Raw genomic sequence first — 16,263 nt, forward strand, 5'->3', positions numbered from 1 at the left:
ACTGGCGCCTGCCTCAGGGGTCAGCTAATCCTGATCAAAAATTGTAGGTGGTACTGTCACAGTGTAGCACCTTTGATATGGAATAGAGTGTCAATTGCTCCGAGAGTGTAATCAGCACGGACAACGCTGTCAGTCTAAAAAAACGTCAATTAATAAACAAGAGACTTTGATCATCTCAATCCTGAAGGCCCAGTGTTGCTTTTTCTTTCCATCTAGTCTGCCCAACAGTCCCATTCATTATCAATTCAAGATTAAATCAACAGTGAACATGAGATTATATACTTGATCCTTTCTTTGGTGTTTCTGGGACATAGACTGTAGAAGTCCGCCCAGCTCTGTCCTTAGGTTCCAACTACAGTAAAACCTCAGTTTTCGTTGACTTTGGTTATCGTCGGTTTCAGTTTTCGTCGATTTTTTCCGCGAAAAATTTGTCTCGGATTTCGTCAACGTGCCCACGTGACCTCGCTGCTGATTTTGCGAAAACAAAGGGCGACCCACGCGTTCTCCTGCTCATTGGATAATTGCCTCGGTTTTTGTCGGTTTTGGATTTCGCCGATTGTTTTCGGACGGATTATCGACGAAAACCAGGTATCACTGTACTGCAGTTGCCATTAAAGCTCACTCCAGCCTATCCAAATCTGCCTTCTCATTTGCGGGACACAGACCATAAAAGTCTGCCCGGCATTGTCCTCACATTCCAATTTACTGAAGTCTCCGTCAAAGCTCTCTCCAGCCCAACCTACAACCAGATTGCTATATGCGGGACTTAGACCGTACAAACCAGCCCAGCACTTAGTTGATACAGTCAGAGTTGCCACCTACGCACCACTTGGCATGCAAAAACAGAAAAAAACTGTGGCAGAATTCAAAAAGGTGAGGGATGACCATAGAGGATCTCTAATTAGAAAATGAATTATATAAAATTAGAGATCCTCTATGGTCATCCCTCACCTTTTTGAATTCTGCCACAGTTTTTTTTCTCCACCTCCTCCCTCGGGAGAGCATTCCAAGCATCAACCACCCTCTCCATGAAGAATAAGTTTCTGACATTACTCCTAAGTCTACCACCCTGCAACCTCAACTCATGTCCTCTAGTTTTTCCACCTTCCCTTCTCTGGAAAATATTTATTTCTATATTAATACCTTTCAAGTATTTAAACATCTGTATCATATCTCCCCTGTCCATCCTCTCCGGTAGGGTATACATATTCAGGTTGTCTAGTTTATTCTCATATGTCTTTTGGCCCAAGCCCCGTATCATTTTTTATCACCTTCCTCTGAACAGCTTCAAATCTTCTTACAACTTTAGCAAGATACGGCCTCCAAAACTGAACACAATACTCCAAGTGGGGCCTCACCAATAACTTATACAAGGGCATCAACACCTCCTTTCTTCTGTTGGTTACACCTCTCTCTGTACAGCCTAGCATCCTTCTGGCCATGGCCACCACCTTGTCCCACTGTTTTGTCACCTTCAGATTCTCAGATATTATCACCCCAAGATCCCTCTCCCTGTCTGTGCATATCAGCCTCTCACCGCCTACTCCCTAAGTGCATCACTCTGTACTTCTTTGCATTGAATTTTAATTGCCAAACAGTAGACCGTTCTTCTAACTTTTGCAGATCCTTTTTCATGTTTTCCACTCCCTCCGGGGTGTCCACTCTGTTGTAAATCTTGGTATCATTTGCAAGAAGGCAGGTGCTTAGCATAGATTCCCACTCCCTAACCTTGGGCATCAGGCTTACGCCTATTGAAACCTGGTGTAAATGCAGGTAGGCATGGAGACTCAGGTATTAACAACGCACGCAACATTTTGGATCACCTCAACATGCTCCTATCCCTCTCATGGCCATGCCCCCTTTTGAGTTGTACACAATGGAATTTGAGCGCCTTGTGTCATAGAATAGCACACAGCCCAACGTAAATTTGCTCAGTTGGCAATTTTGTTGGTTAAAAAGTGCATATTACAATTCTAGATTGCTCCCACAGCACCTTCTCCTACTGCTTGGCTCAATCTGATGCGAGAAATGTCAACATGAGTAATGGCTCAATCCCATCAGCATCGGCCTTTGTCTGGGTCGACGTCAATACCAGGCCTTCTGGAAGAAACTGCTTGAGCTTTATCTGGCATAGCCCGGACGCTTGGACTAGCCCTTGTGTGTAAGGAGAGAGTGGGAGGGTGGGAAGGTAGGGTGGGGAGGAGAAAAATGTGCTCCGGCAGCTCCTGTTCTTATTGTATTCTGGGGTTTCCATTGTTATTGTCTCTGTACTGTTCTGCTGTTGTTGTCACCCTTCTAATTTTTGCTTTTAGCTCGTTGCTCTTGGTCCCAATAAAGATATATATATATACAGTAATACCTAGGTTTTCGTTGACTTCGGTTATCGTCGGTTTCGGTTTTCATTGATTTTTTGCGAGAAAAATTTGTCTCGGATTTTGTCGGCGTGTCCACGTGACCTCGCTGCTAATTTTGCGAAAACAAAGGGCAGCCCACGCATTCTCCTGCTCATTGTGGCGTTGTTTCTCGTTTTGTGAGCATCACCCTGCGCGTCTAACACAACAGACGGCAGATGAAGAAGTTGCTTCAGATGAGGAGGAAGAGACAGGGGAGAATGTGCCTTCTTCAGAGATTAAGGACATCTTCTCCATGTGGAGTAAGGTACAGGGGTTTGTGGAGAAAAATCACCTGCAACTTGTTTAATGATAATGTCTTGCCCCATTTTAGGCAAATCTTAAAGAGGTGGCAGAAACAGACCTCTTTGGACAGCTTTCTTGTGTGACATGGGGTCCACTGACTCTGAAGCTGGTCCCAGTGCCAAAAGACCAAGAAGGGAAGTGACCCCAGATTCTTTACATTAGTCTTTTATATTCATTTTATATTAATTTCTTATTGTTTTTAGTATTAAACACTATATTTATTCTCTATAAAATGTGTTTTTGGTATGTATTTTGGAGTGTCTAGAACAAATTAATTGGATTTACATTGATTCATATGGAAATAATTGCCTCGGTTTTCGTCGGTTTTGGATTTCGCCGATTGTTTTCGGACAGATTATCGACGAAAACTGAGGTATCACTATATATATATATAATAGCACATAGCCATATACTGTACATGCTCCAATCCTAATTGGTGCCAATTAACATCAATAATTTATTTATTTATTACATTTGTACCCCGCACTTTCCCACACAAAGCAGGTTCAATGTAGCTTATATAGTAACAGGGATTACAGAGTAATGATGAAGAAATATAAATTAAGTATAGCAGAATAAGAAAAGAGATAGGTAGGTAGAGAGGGGCAAAAGTGAAGGGAGTAGGAGAGGTATGATCAAGGGTAAGTGAGCATTGGAGGAGGGGTAGAGGAGGCGGAGGGTGATGGGACATGGGATAAGCATAGGAAAATTTGGTGGGAGAAGCAGTCTAGGTCAATGTCATTTTCTCCTGGATATGTGATGGGTAGATGGGTTCATAGGATTAGTTTGGCTCATTTGGGTAGGCTTGCTTGAACAGATGGGTTTTTAATGATTTCCGGAAGGGTAGATAGTCACTGATTGATCGGATAGTTCTTGGTTATTAGCATCTAATTATTGATGGTTAACAGCTCGTTAGCCAATTAAGTTGTGTGCACATCTCAGAATCATGCTCAAATATAGAATCCAGGGATAGTGCACACTCCTGATAATGCTCACTATTACTGGCAAACGCTCATTTGAAATGACACCCTGTCCCTACGTTTAGGTATATCTAGAAGGGCAATTGTAATTACCCTAATATTTGCTATTTTCCCACGTTTGCCTTTGAAAATTGCCCTGTAATGCCCACATTGACTGTCCTGTTCCTTCCAGCGAGTCAGAGATTTGGAAGCTGTGGACCAAGCTGAGACATGATGAGCCTTTCTTGCTTGGTAACTTGGAGGAATTCCTGGCCAAAGTGACGAATGAAATCAAAGAGGCGCGGAGAGAGAAAGAGGCCCTGGAGCTGACCCTGAAAAAGTGAGTTCTGCGGCACCCCTGGGCCTGAAAGACTTCCTTTCTAACCTCTAAAGGTCAGCGACCTGTATCGTTACTGCTCCTTTTAGCTAGTGGAGATTCTCCTTTCAACTTTACCAGCTTTCTGACTAATTAAAAGCTTTTACACCAATGGGTGAAGCTAATAAAACAGAGTATCAGAGGAAGAACTCATAAGAACATAAGAATAGCCGTATTAGGACAGACCAATGGTCCATCCAGCCCAGTATCCTACTTCCAGCAGTGGCCAATCCAGGTCAGAAGTACCTGGCAGAAACCCACTTAGTAGCACCATTCCATGCTACCAATCCCAGGGCAAGCAATGGCTTCTCCCATGTCCATCTCAATAACAGACTATGGACTTTTCCTCCAGGAACTTGTCCAAACCATTTTTAAACCCAGATACGCTAACTGCTGTTACCACATCCTCCGGCGATGAGTTCCAGAGCTTAACTATTCTTTGAGTGAAAAAATATTTATTCCTATTTGTTTTAACAGTATTTCCATGTAATTTTGTGGACTGTTCCCTGGTCTTTGTACTTTCTGAATGAGTGAAAAATCGATTCACTCCACCCGCTCCACACCACTCAGGATTTTGTAGACCTCAATCACATCCCCCCTCAGCTGTTTTTTTTCCAAGCTGAAGAGCCCTAACCTCTTTAGCCTTTCCTCATATGGGAGCAGTTCCATCCCCTCTATCATTCTGGTCGCTCTTCTTTGAACCTTTTCTAATTCCGCAAAGCAGTGGCTTAGGAAGGGGGGGGGCGGTCCGCCCCGGGTGCACGCGCTGGGGGGGGGGGGGGTGTCGGCTCGCTGGTTCCCTGCTCTTTCTGCCCTGGAACAGGTTACTTCCTGTTCCGGGGCAGAGAAAGCAGGGAAGCAGCAGAGCCGACGCAGCTCCCAGTGACGTGCACTGGGGGTGGATCGGCCCTCCCGCCTGCCCCCCTGCTGCAAGGTAGGGTGCGTTTCGGGGGGGGGGGAGGGTGCTTCGGAGGGGGGGTGCCGTGCCCTGCACCGGGGGGGGGGGGGGTGCGCAGCGGCGACCCGCCCCGGGTGTCAGGCACCCTCGCTACGGCACTGCCGCAAAGAAATTAAAAAAAAACCACACATTGTCATATTAAAATTGAGTTTCTCTTTTTGCTTCCAACAGGAGAATAGCAGAGCACAATGAAGAAGTAAAGCAGCTGTATGAAGAAATGCAAGAGCAGCTAAATCAGGAAAGAGAGAGAATGCGGAATGAGGCAGGTGCAGAGGAGCAGCTCATTTCTCACACAAAGTGTCTGAGAGGGGCCTGTTCTTCCTTCAGATCCAGGGGCATAAGTTCCCCAAGTGACAAATGTGAGAAAAATCCTGGAAGCATGTGCAGTGGCCCCTCCCCCCCCCCCCCCCCCCCCCCCACACACACACATACACTGCTCTGTGGCCCTCTTGGACAGCAGGGGCTGCTTGGGCAGAATTTATGCTAGGGTTCAGATCTCTCAGATCAGCTTGGGTGTGTCTGGTATTCTTTACACCTTCCAGGCCCTCCAGCCTCTTTGTCTGTGTCTCCTCGTGGGTCTGTCATCTTTAGAGGTGTGCTGCTCCTTTCGAGTGCCTTGTCTTCTTGAGTCCATTGGCTCCCGGACCCCCTGATCTCCTCATGCTCCTTGCTCAGGCTTCATCACTCCTTCCTCTTTGCTACCTCATAGTCTTTTCCTTCACAGGTTCCTCAAGGTGTGGCTAAACTAGGCGGAGCTAAATCCAGTCCTTCCCCTAAACCCTGAGCTCCGCCCCTTTTTGTTCCTCTTTTTTTTTTTTCCCTTTCTACAACTTTATTTGTACCTTTTCCCTCTTCTTCTCTGGAAATCTTTGTCTTTATGGCCTGCCTGTCTGTCTGTATCCATTCTGTCACCTGGTCTTATTCCAAAATGACTTTTGCCTGTTCTGTGGCTATTGGGAAACCTCTGTTTTTGTTGACGGCACAGGACAATGCAAGAAACGGAATCAAAGCACATTTTTACTCAGAGCCAGTGAGAATGCAGAGGGACCAGCAGTCCTCACTGGCCTCATAATCAGCCAGGTGACTAGAAAAGCCAGATACTTACAGACCCAATTTTTTAAACTTGGAATAAAACAAAAATATTTGCTATAAAGCTACCGAAACCCTCCCCAAGAAGAATGCCAACCCTAAGGCTTTACCACTCACAGCTAAAGATCCTCTGTGCTCATCCCAGCCTTTGCCCCTCATTTGCCGAAAGCACATTTAGTTTTAACCAAAGAGGGGTCATTGCAGCAAGGGGACCTCACTCTACTGGTCTATCTTTTTACACCTAGAGCGATGCCAGGAGCAGCATACTAAGCCAAGAGATGAGGAAGGCGCTGGACACCAAGGACAAGGAAGTCCGCCAGTTGGTGCTTGTCCAGAATGAGGTGAGCCTGGGACTCCAGGACCGATAGCAAAGACCATTAATAAGTATTGGGTCTGGCATGCAGTGTTAGCAGGAGGCGCCACCTCATCTGAGGTCGTCCAAATAGGCTCATCCAGTGCTGATGTTTTTCCCACCTGCATGCGTGGAGTTGTAGGTCTGATTCTTTTTTATAGACTAAGTTCTGGGAGGAGCAGAACTGCAACTCCCTGCATGCAATGGGGCAGAACCTGGATAAGGATCTTCCTGTTCTCTGAACTCAGGGTGAAGTATTAACCCCTATTTAACAGTGCACAGAACAGAAGTGGGACTAGGGTTACCATATTTGGTTCCCCCAAAAAGAGGACACATGCCACGCTCCCACCACACCTCCGCCCCCACCCGCCCCCTTTCACACCCGCACCCTGCCCCCTGTCACATATCACCACACCCCTTTCACCACCACCACCCCGTCACAACCCCCTAAGGGTAGGGTTACCAAATGTCCGGATTTACCCGGACATGTCCTCTTTTTGAGGACATGTCCGGGCAACCGGGCGGGTTTTGCCAATCTGCCCGTTTGTCCGGATTTCTGGACAAACGGGCAGATTGCTAGCCTCCCCTCCCCTTAGTTACTACTTCCCTGGTGGTCTAGTGACCTCTTCCACCTTCGGGGCAGGAAAGAGCCCCCTCTTTCCTGCCTGGAGCGCTGCCCTGCATACATCCTTCCTGTTGGTGATCTCGGCGCTAATTCAAAATGGCCACCGAGAGTTGACTTGACCACGCGAGACTTCAACTCTCGGCGGCCATTTTGAATCGGCGCCAAGATCTGCAACAGGAAGGATGCATGCAAGGCAGCACTCCGGGCAGGAAAGAGGGGGCTCTTTCCTGCCCTGAAGGCGGAAGAGGTCACTAGACCAGGTAAGGGAAGTGGGGTGACGGGGTGTGTGACTAGGTGGTTTCCAATTAAGAACATACACAATCAAAAATACTAAAGCATTCCAAGCATAGGGAGAGGCGAGGCAGAAAGGGTGGAGCCTGGAGTTGGCGGTGGTGGAGAAGGGTACCGAGAGGAGGGATTTGTCCTGTGAGCGGAGGTTTCGGGTAGGAACGTAAGGGGAGATGAGGGTAGAGAGGTAATGAGGGGCTGCAGATCAGATCATTTCAATAAAATGCAGTTCAGAATCTTAATTACTAATCAATCATTTGTATGTCTCATTATTACACTGGAATCTCGTGGATCATTATTTAATTGCATGTTATTGGTTATGCTGATAAGTTTTAGTGTAAATGTTTTTATGTGCTCCGCCTTGTAAAGGGAAGAATATAAATAAACGATAAACTATAATCTTTCCTCTTCTAAGCTGGAGGCACAGCTTCACGGGCTACGGAGCAAGCAGCATGTGACCAGTACGGAGAATGCCCAGCTGAAACGCACCAACCAAGACCTGGCACAGCAGCTGGAAGGCATCCGAGAGCAGCTGGTGGAGGCTCAGCAACGTCTGGTTGTGATAAGAAAAGAAGTGAGCCCACAGACCAAGGAAGAGAAGAGGTAAGAGGTTCTCCCCTCTCCGCTGGGGAGCTACAGATTATGAAGGACAGGCTGAGTCAGACCTAGAATAGCCATACTGGGTCAGACCAAATGTAGAGCTTCCTTACCCCTTGGGGACTTGATTTGAGTTCCACATTAGGGGCTGGAGACCCCTACGAGTGCAACTTTATCAGTGTTATAGGCATCTGCCTAGGTGGACTGTCTGTCCAATTTACACTTTAAAATTCTGCCCCTGAAGCAGGCACTATAAGTACATAAGTAATGCCACACTGGGAAAAGGCCAAGGGTCCATCGAGCCCAGCATCCTGTCCACGACAGCGGCCAATCCAGGCCAAGGGCACCTGGCAAGCTTCCCAAACGTACAAACATTCTAAACATGTTATTCCTGGGATTTTGGATTTTTCCCAAGTCCATTTAGTAGCGGTTTATGGACTTGTCCTTTAGGAAACTGTCTAACCCCTTTTTAAACTCTGCCTAGCTAACCGCCTTCACCACGTTCTCCGGCAACGAATTCCAGAGTTTAATTAGGCGTTGGGTGAAGAAAAATTTTCTCCGATTTGTTTTAAATTTACTACACTGTAGTTTAATCGCATGCCCCCTAGTCCTAGTATTTTTGGAAAGCGTGAACAGACGCTTCACATCCACCTGTTCCACTCCACTCATTATTTTATATACCTCTATCATGTCTCCCCTCAGCCGTCTCTTCTCCAAGATGAAAAGCCCTAGCCTCCTTAGTCTTTCTTCATAGGGAAGTCGTCCCATCCCCGCTATCATTTTAGTCACCCTTCGCTGTCGAAACATGCTGGGTTGATGGGCTAGTATAAAAGTGTTTTTGACTCGAAATTCCCACTTATTATAAGGTTGTTTCTGAATTTATTAAAGGATTCTAATAAAGAGCTACTGGATCATCATTGCTGCTTTAGGTTTGTGATACAATTGGATTGCAGAGTACCTGGATCTCTCTTTTTTTTCTATGCCATATTGACAGTGACAGTGAGCCATGTGGAAGTCTTTCTTTGATAGATGCATGAGCAAAACAGATCAACCAGTGTATAATAAAAATGATACAGTCCAGGGGGTAGCTACAGGTGGGCCTGGGTGGGCTCAGGCCCACCCAATCAGAGTTCAGGCCCACCCAGTTTCTCTTGATGCTCCAATCGGGATTCGGCGTAGTCTTGGTTCCAGTCCAAGCAACAGGCAGCTCTCAGTTCTATATTTTGAAATGTTTTGTTTCAAGGATATATGCCATTGCTGTTATATTGCAGGATCCTGTCATGAGATGTTTTCCATTATTGCAGACTTAAGTCTGGTCAAGTTTAAGATATGGGATAATGTAACTGTATGTATGTGGTTTATATTGATGCAGACTACTTACAATTCCATCATCAAGTGCATTCTAAGGCATTATTTTGTAGTGTCCCAAGAAACACTACTCATATGCACAGTGCCCACCCATATTAGTTCTGGGCCCACCCAAAATGTTGGGTCTGGCTACACCACTGATACAGTCTGTGTTTTGACCTGAACCTGTGCTGACTGTTTTTACTTAAATGTACAATTAATGTACGGGGAAGGGACAAATGTACCCAGGTAAAATGATTCTCCTCTGGCCTGTTAAAATGCGTGCACAACCTTGTCCTTTTAATTAGATTAGAAAGAAAGGTCCTTGGGAAACAGAAGTTTCAGCTCGATGCATCCGCAGGGGCAGATACTAGATGGAAACCATGGTTTTCTTCACAGGTAGAACTAAAAGATGAGCGGAGTGGGTCTTGCATTGGACTTAGAGTTCCCTAAGAAAAGCCGGACTAGAAAACCCTAAATCCCTGATGATCTGGAGCCCTCTGGTAAACTCAAAGCGGGTACTTCCTGTTCCGGGGCAGAGGGAGCATGGAAACGAAGAGCCGACAGGTGCGCGACACCCCCCCCCCCAGCGGCGTGCACCCGGGGGGGGGGGTTCTTTCACCAGGGGGTCGTGCTGCACCCGGGGGGGTTATTTCGCCGGGGGGGTCGCGCTGTTCCGGGTGGGGGTGATGCACCCGGGGGGGCGGGGTGCATCGGCGATCCGCCCCGGGTGTCAGCGCCCCTAGGAACGCCACTGACTCTTGCCCAGCTAAATAACACTGAGCGGGTCAGGAGCAGATATTCAGTGACTCTTAACCAGAGGGAGACTTTAAATATCTGCTCTGTTCTGACCACTGTGGCACTCTTCGGTTAGTACTGGGGTGATCAGGGGATGGAGTCGGAGCAGCCTAGAAGTTATCCGGACACTCGCTACCCAGTGCAGGTGCTCAGATAACTATGCAGACAAGTGGGACCAAATAAAACACAGTCTTAACGATGCTTGGTTAGCATTTGCATTGCATATCAGCTAGACCTGGATAACTTCCGGAGCCCATGAAATTCCTGGATATTCAGTACTGGTACCAGGATTAGGTTTGGCTGTGAATACCTGAGTCTAATTCAGCTCATGACATCAACTCTTTAAAAACCACTAACTGCTGTAGGCTGAATATTGACCAGTGAGGATCTGCATGGAATAACATTATATTATTATTATTATTAGCATTTGTATAGCGCTACCAGATGCATGCAGCACTGAACACCTGATACAAAGAGAGACAGTCCCTGCTCAAAAGAGCTTACAATCTAAATAATACAGACAGACGAGACAGTTACGGGTGAGGGAAGTAATGGGAGCTAAAAGGTAGCAGTGAAAAGGTGGGTTTTCAGCATGGATTTGAAAACAGGAAGAGATGGAGCTAGACGTATAGGTCCAGGAAGTCTATTCCAGGCATAAGGTGCCGCGAGACAAAAAGGAGCGAAGCCTGGAGTTAGCAGTGGAGGAGAAGGGGGACGACAAGAGAGATTTGTCCAGTGAGCGGAGTTCATGGGGAGGAATGTAGGGAGAGATGAGAGTGGAGAGGTAATGGGGGGCTGCAGAGTATTTTAGAGCCTGCAAAATGCTGTTATTCTTTCCTTTCTTTAATTGGCGTTCTTTTATATTGATAGTTTTTTGTATTTTATTTTGTGTTTTTATTGTATTATTGTAAACTGCTTTGACTTTGTTTGGCATAACAACGGTATATCAAGCCGGAAAAAACAAACATAAATGGTTTCAGCATGCACTAAAATCAAACAAAACACTGAAACGAAATTTAGATGATTTTTTGTGTGTTGTTTCATCCTGGAAATGACACAAAATGAAGGAACATATTTCTGAGTTGTTCGTTGTCATTTTAAAAGAGCAGATCATCCCTAGTTCCTGGAGGCTGTAAAACTTCCAATTCCCTGCTCACGGTGCATTGATACATCTCTCTTTCCAGGGACAAAAATCCTTCTGAGGAGACCAGGGAAGGTTCAGCCCCACAGGTACGTTGCATATTGGGATCAAAATATATTTTTCAAGTGTTTAGTGGGTAAATGTAATCCAGAATTCATAATGGGGTTTGATACTGCGAGATCTAATCATCTTGAGTGACCAGGTGATTATAGTAACATCACATTGCATAGCATTCAGGTGATTTTTAGCTTCAGGAACCATTTCCAGGGCATGGACAGTCATTGAGAAGGAGCTCCTTTAGGAGAAAATGAGAAAGGGTGAGCAGACCTGCAAAGCTGGTGAAAGGCTGGATTTAGCTCTAGCTTTAGTGCTAAGGGTAAGGTAAAAGCAAGCATTATTACCATAGAAAGCGTCCAAGACAAGAATTCCTATGAAAAAAAGGCTTACAAGAACAAGAAAAGACAGGAGTCTGGACAAAATGTGGCACAAGAGCAGGAACTGTACAAGAAACCGGAACAAGATGCAAGGCAGGGAACAGGTCAGACAGGAATGTGACAGACCCAACAGTGAGCCAGCCCGCAGGCAGGGCAGATAAACCCACCAGGCCTCCAGCTTTCTTGACTGGCCCCAACAAGACAAGACAAACCCAGACAACCCAAGACAGACAAGGCACAGGAACATTCATACCCAACAGACAGACAATGACAAGACACTAGAGTGTGCACCCATCCAAGACAGGAACATAAGGGAAGAGAAAAGCTCCTGAAGGAGAGGAGGCTCATGCCCAGCATGGCACAAATCTAACCCTGTGCCATGCCTTACAGATACTGTAATTATAATGATCTGTCGGTTCAGTAAACAGACACACAGGAAAAAGGGTCATGGATTTGATATATTATCTTTCTGTGGTACAAACAAAGTGGTTTACGTATATTATATTCAAATACTTTCTCTGACCCTAGAGGACTTACAATCTAAGTGATATCAAGGAGTATCTCTCTTCCAAAGACATCAGGCATTTCAGCTCCCACATGTACTGGTTAAGAAGAGCACTCATACAGTCCCCTTCTTTCCAAAACTATTCCCTACAAGAGTCTTTCTTTCCCAAAACCTCATATGTGTCTTGTCTGCATGTGTTGGCTAGCTTGAAAGCTACATCAAGGAGGGCTTTGTCTCCAGAGATGCCAAAGGCGGCCCATCCCAAAGCTGGAGATTTACCATCGCTATATTGGAGATTGAAGGCCAATGAGTGAATTTTTTCTCACTGGCCCCAGCATTTTGGTATCTCTTCCTCATCTCTCCTCCTAGCATCTTGGCATCTCTTCTTCTCCCTCCCCCACCATTTTGGCATATCTTCCCCCCCCCCCAGCACCTTGGCATATCTTCTTATCCCCCCCCCCCCCCACACACACACACACACACCATCATGGCATCTCTTTCTCTCTCTCTCCTCTCACCATCTTGTCATCTCTCCCTCTGTCCCCTCCAGTGTCTCACTTTCTCTTCTGCTCCCCGCCCCTGTGATCGTCCAACCTTAATTTTGGTCCATAGCACTGAAGAGACACAGCTTTTTGCTCACCCGGCATCTTCCCTCTGCTGTGCCCCGCCTCAGAAACTGGAAGTAGCATCAGAGGCGCAGAAGAAAGACCCAACGCTGGCTGTGAGCCTTGTCTCTGCAGCACTACTGCCACAAAGACTGGAGGACCACGGGGGCAGGGGATGCAGAATGTGAGAGATGCCAAGCTGTGGGAGCACTAGGGGAAGGAAACTGAAGAGAGCCAGAGGGAGTCAGTGCATGAGATCGGGCCACTTGAACAGGTGAGCTGGAGAAGGGGCCCGAATGCATTTGACTTGGCATGTCTCTGTCTCTACTCTGAGTACCTGTGTTTCTAGGAGCGCTGTAACATCGACACATATTCACCTCTGTGTAGGGAGCTTTTAGGAGGCAGGATGAATACACAAAATCCCATCAATCCTGGGCTTGTCTTGTCACCCTGTGACATGGGCATAAGTACATTTTGCGGTATTATCTGACAACAAAGTACATGGGTCATCGAATAATTCCCATATATTTCCTTTCAGTTGATGTCTCAGCAAGATGAAGTACTGAGTCTGGAACTAGAACCGGAGCAGAAAGTGGACCCGGTGCCAAACAATACGGTACCAGACACGGTCTCTCATGTGTAAGCACTTCAGCTTAGCACTTCCTCATTAACAGATTCTATTTACCAGTTGGCACTTACTGCCGAGATGCTGGACCAGCCTGGGAAACACAGTTCAAGTGCACCAGTTGCCTTTGGGGAGTGATCAAGTCAGGGGCGTAGCTATGGGGGGCCTGGGCCCCCTCAAATTTCATCTGGGCCCCTGGTTTGGCTGGCGGGGGTCCCCAATCCCCGTCAGCCGAAGCCTTCTTCAGCGCCGGCCTCCAGTGCAGCCGTGTTCGCTGCCCTGCTTATCTTTCTTCTTGCTCCTCCTGTGCACGCTGATGCTCCGCGTCAAGAAGAAAGAAGAGCAGGGCAGCAAACATGGCTATGCTGGAGACCAGCGCTGCAGAAGGCTTCGGCTGGCGGGAGTTGGGGACCCCCACTAGCAAAGGTATTTGTTTATGAGGGGGAAGCGGCAAGGAGGGAAGGGAGGCGAGGCGGTGGGAGGGGTGGGGGGTGAGGCGAAGTGAGGCAGTGGGGGGGGGGGGGGGGGGGGGCAGCACTCAAAATGTGCCCCCAACCTCTGGCTCTGGCTTCCTCCCACCGTGAGGTCTGGCTACGCCCCTGGATCAAGATACAATACTGTGGTCCCAATGCTCAAAGCTTCGGTGCTAAAGCCAACAGCGCCCGTCTCCCTACTGCAGGAACAGTGAAGAAAAATAACTATCCAATGCTCAAAGCTAATGGCACTGAAATGATATACGTGCTGTGCAGGGATGCCGAGAGACTGGGCCTGGCCCCCCCCCCCCCCCCCGAGGTCGCCGCCGCTGCCGCCGCAGTCCCCAGTCTCCACCCGCCCACCCACGGCCCCGTCAACAGCCCCCTCTGTCTGCCACTGAGCCAGGCCCCCTGCATTCAAATCACAGCGCCTCACCTCCGTGTGAAAGCGCAGCAGCGGTAGATCGCCTCCCTTCAGGCCTTCCCTCCCTGTGTCCTGCCCTCGCAGAAGTTACATCAGACAAGAACAGGACACAGGGAGGGAAGGCCCAAAGGGAGGTGATCTGCCGCTGCTGCGCTTTCACACGGAGGTGAGGCGCTGTGATTTGAATGCAGGGGGCCCGGCCCGGTGGCGGACGGAGGGGGGCTGTCGACGGAGCCGAGGGCGGGCAGGTGAGACCAGGGACTGCGGCGCCAGGTGCCCCTTGGAGGCCCGGGGAATTTTGTCCCCCCTGCCCCCCCCCCTCTCGGCAGCCCTGGCCCTGTGAGATGAAAGTAAGGGGAAGGAACATGCCTGGCACATGGATACAAGAGTTTTGCAGTAAGCTCAGCTCTTGTGCGCATGCCCAGGCAAACCCTGACGTGAGGCACACATCAATGCCATTCATCTGCACCTTTAAATGTAAGGTTTTTCACCTGGAAGGCTTCTATTTAAACGCAGAAAACAGGAGCCAATGTGTGCTTTCACTTTCGGGTTTGCTTGGTCATCACACATATTTGTTTCTCAGTACCAGCGCTTAGAGGCTTGCACAGCTTCCTTCCACTTCTGAAATAAATCAGAACCGGCAGATTTTAAACAAAAAATCTTAAGAAATCCTCTCTTCGACCCCCCCCCCCAGCTCTGAACTGGTGGCAGGTTTCCAGCGGTAAGAACAGGGTTGGTTTGTGTGAACGTTTTGAGGGAATAGCAAATAACCTCGTTAACATCTGTTTAACTACATTCAAATACAATTTGCAGCCATCTTTGGCGTGCACCTTGTTTTCTGCGCTAAACCCCTTTAAACATTCTGCACAGGTTAACTCTAGCCTTGGCTCTAACACCAGTGTTAGGTTTGTTTGTTTTTTTTAAATATATATATATATATATTTGTACCCCATGCTTTCCCACTCATGGCAGGCTCAATGCGGTGGGCAATGGATGGTTAAGTGACTTGTCCAGAGTCACAAGGAGCTGCCTGTGCGGGGAATCAAACTCAGTTCCTCAGGACCAAAGTCCACCACCCTAACCACTAGGCCACTGCTCCACTAGTGCTACTATTTGAGATTCTACATGGAATGTTGCTATTCCACTAGCAACATTCCATGTAGAAGTCGGCCCTTGCAGATCACCAATGTGGCCGCGCAGGCTTCTGCTTCTGTGAGTCTGACGTCCTGCACGTACGTGCAGGACGTCAGACTCACAGAAAAAGAAGCCTGCGCAGCCTTCTACATGGAATGTTGCTAGTGGAATAGCAACATTCCATGTAGAATCTCCAATAGTATCTATTTTATTTTTGTTACATTTGTATCCCGAGCTTTCCCACTCATGGCAGGCTCAATGTGGCTTACATGGGGCAATGGAGGGTTAAGTGACTTGCCCAGAGTCACAAGGAGCTGCCTGTGCCTGAAGTGGGAATCAAACTCAGTTCCTCAGGACCAAAGTCCACCACCCTAACCACTAGACCAAGGTTCTTTTGGGGCCTGTGTAAGGGGGATCTAATTAGCCCTTTCTGACAGAAGTGAATCATGATGAGGCACTTGGGACTGGGGATGGGATGTGGTGGGGCATCAGACCACAAAGAATTTGACACCCATGAAGTGTCTCTGTTACCTCACACCTGTAGGCAGAGGCATTAGATATCGTCAGTGGAGTACTGCAGGGATCGGTCCTAGGGCCGGCTCTTTTTTAACGTCTTTGTGAGCGATATTGCGGAAGGGCTGTCTGGTAAGGTTTGCCTCTTTGCGGATGATACTAAACTCTGCAACAGGGTGGACACCCTGGAGGGTGTGAATGACATGAGGAAGGACCTAGCGAAGCTAGAGGAATAGACCGATATTTGGCAACTAAGGTTTAATCCCAAAAAATGCAGGGTCATGCACTTGGGTTGCAAAAATCTGAGGGAATGGTATAGTATAG

At 47.6% G+C, this 16,263-nt stretch overlaps 1 protein-coding gene across 3 annotated transcripts in view; it reads left to right on the forward strand.

The window, feature by feature from the left end:
* Nucleotides 1–16,263, forward strand: part of RAB44 (RAB44, member RAS oncogene family) — a 55,982-nt gene that overhangs the window by 16,338 nt on the left and 23,381 nt on the right. For all 3 annotated transcript variants that reach the window (XM_030221635.1, XM_030221634.1, XM_030221636.1), the window contains 6 exons: nt 3,849–3,995; nt 5,161–5,251; nt 6,324–6,419; nt 7,759–7,946; nt 11,270–11,315; nt 13,309–13,409. In XM_030221635.1, the coding sequence (XP_030077495.1) occupies nt 3,849–3,995; nt 5,161–5,251; nt 6,324–6,419; nt 7,759–7,946; nt 11,270–11,315; nt 13,309–13,409 (669 nt within the window). The remainder of the gene's footprint in view (nt 1–3,848; nt 3,996–5,160; nt 5,252–6,323; nt 6,420–7,758; nt 7,947–11,269; nt 11,316–13,308; nt 13,410–16,263) is intronic.

The sequence above is a fragment of the Microcaecilia unicolor genome, chromosome 12 (genome assembly GCF_901765095.1).
Source record: "Microcaecilia unicolor chromosome 12, aMicUni1.1, whole genome shotgun sequence".
In the NCBI taxonomy this organism is placed as follows: domain Eukaryota; kingdom Metazoa; phylum Chordata; class Amphibia; order Gymnophiona; family Siphonopidae; genus Microcaecilia; species Microcaecilia unicolor.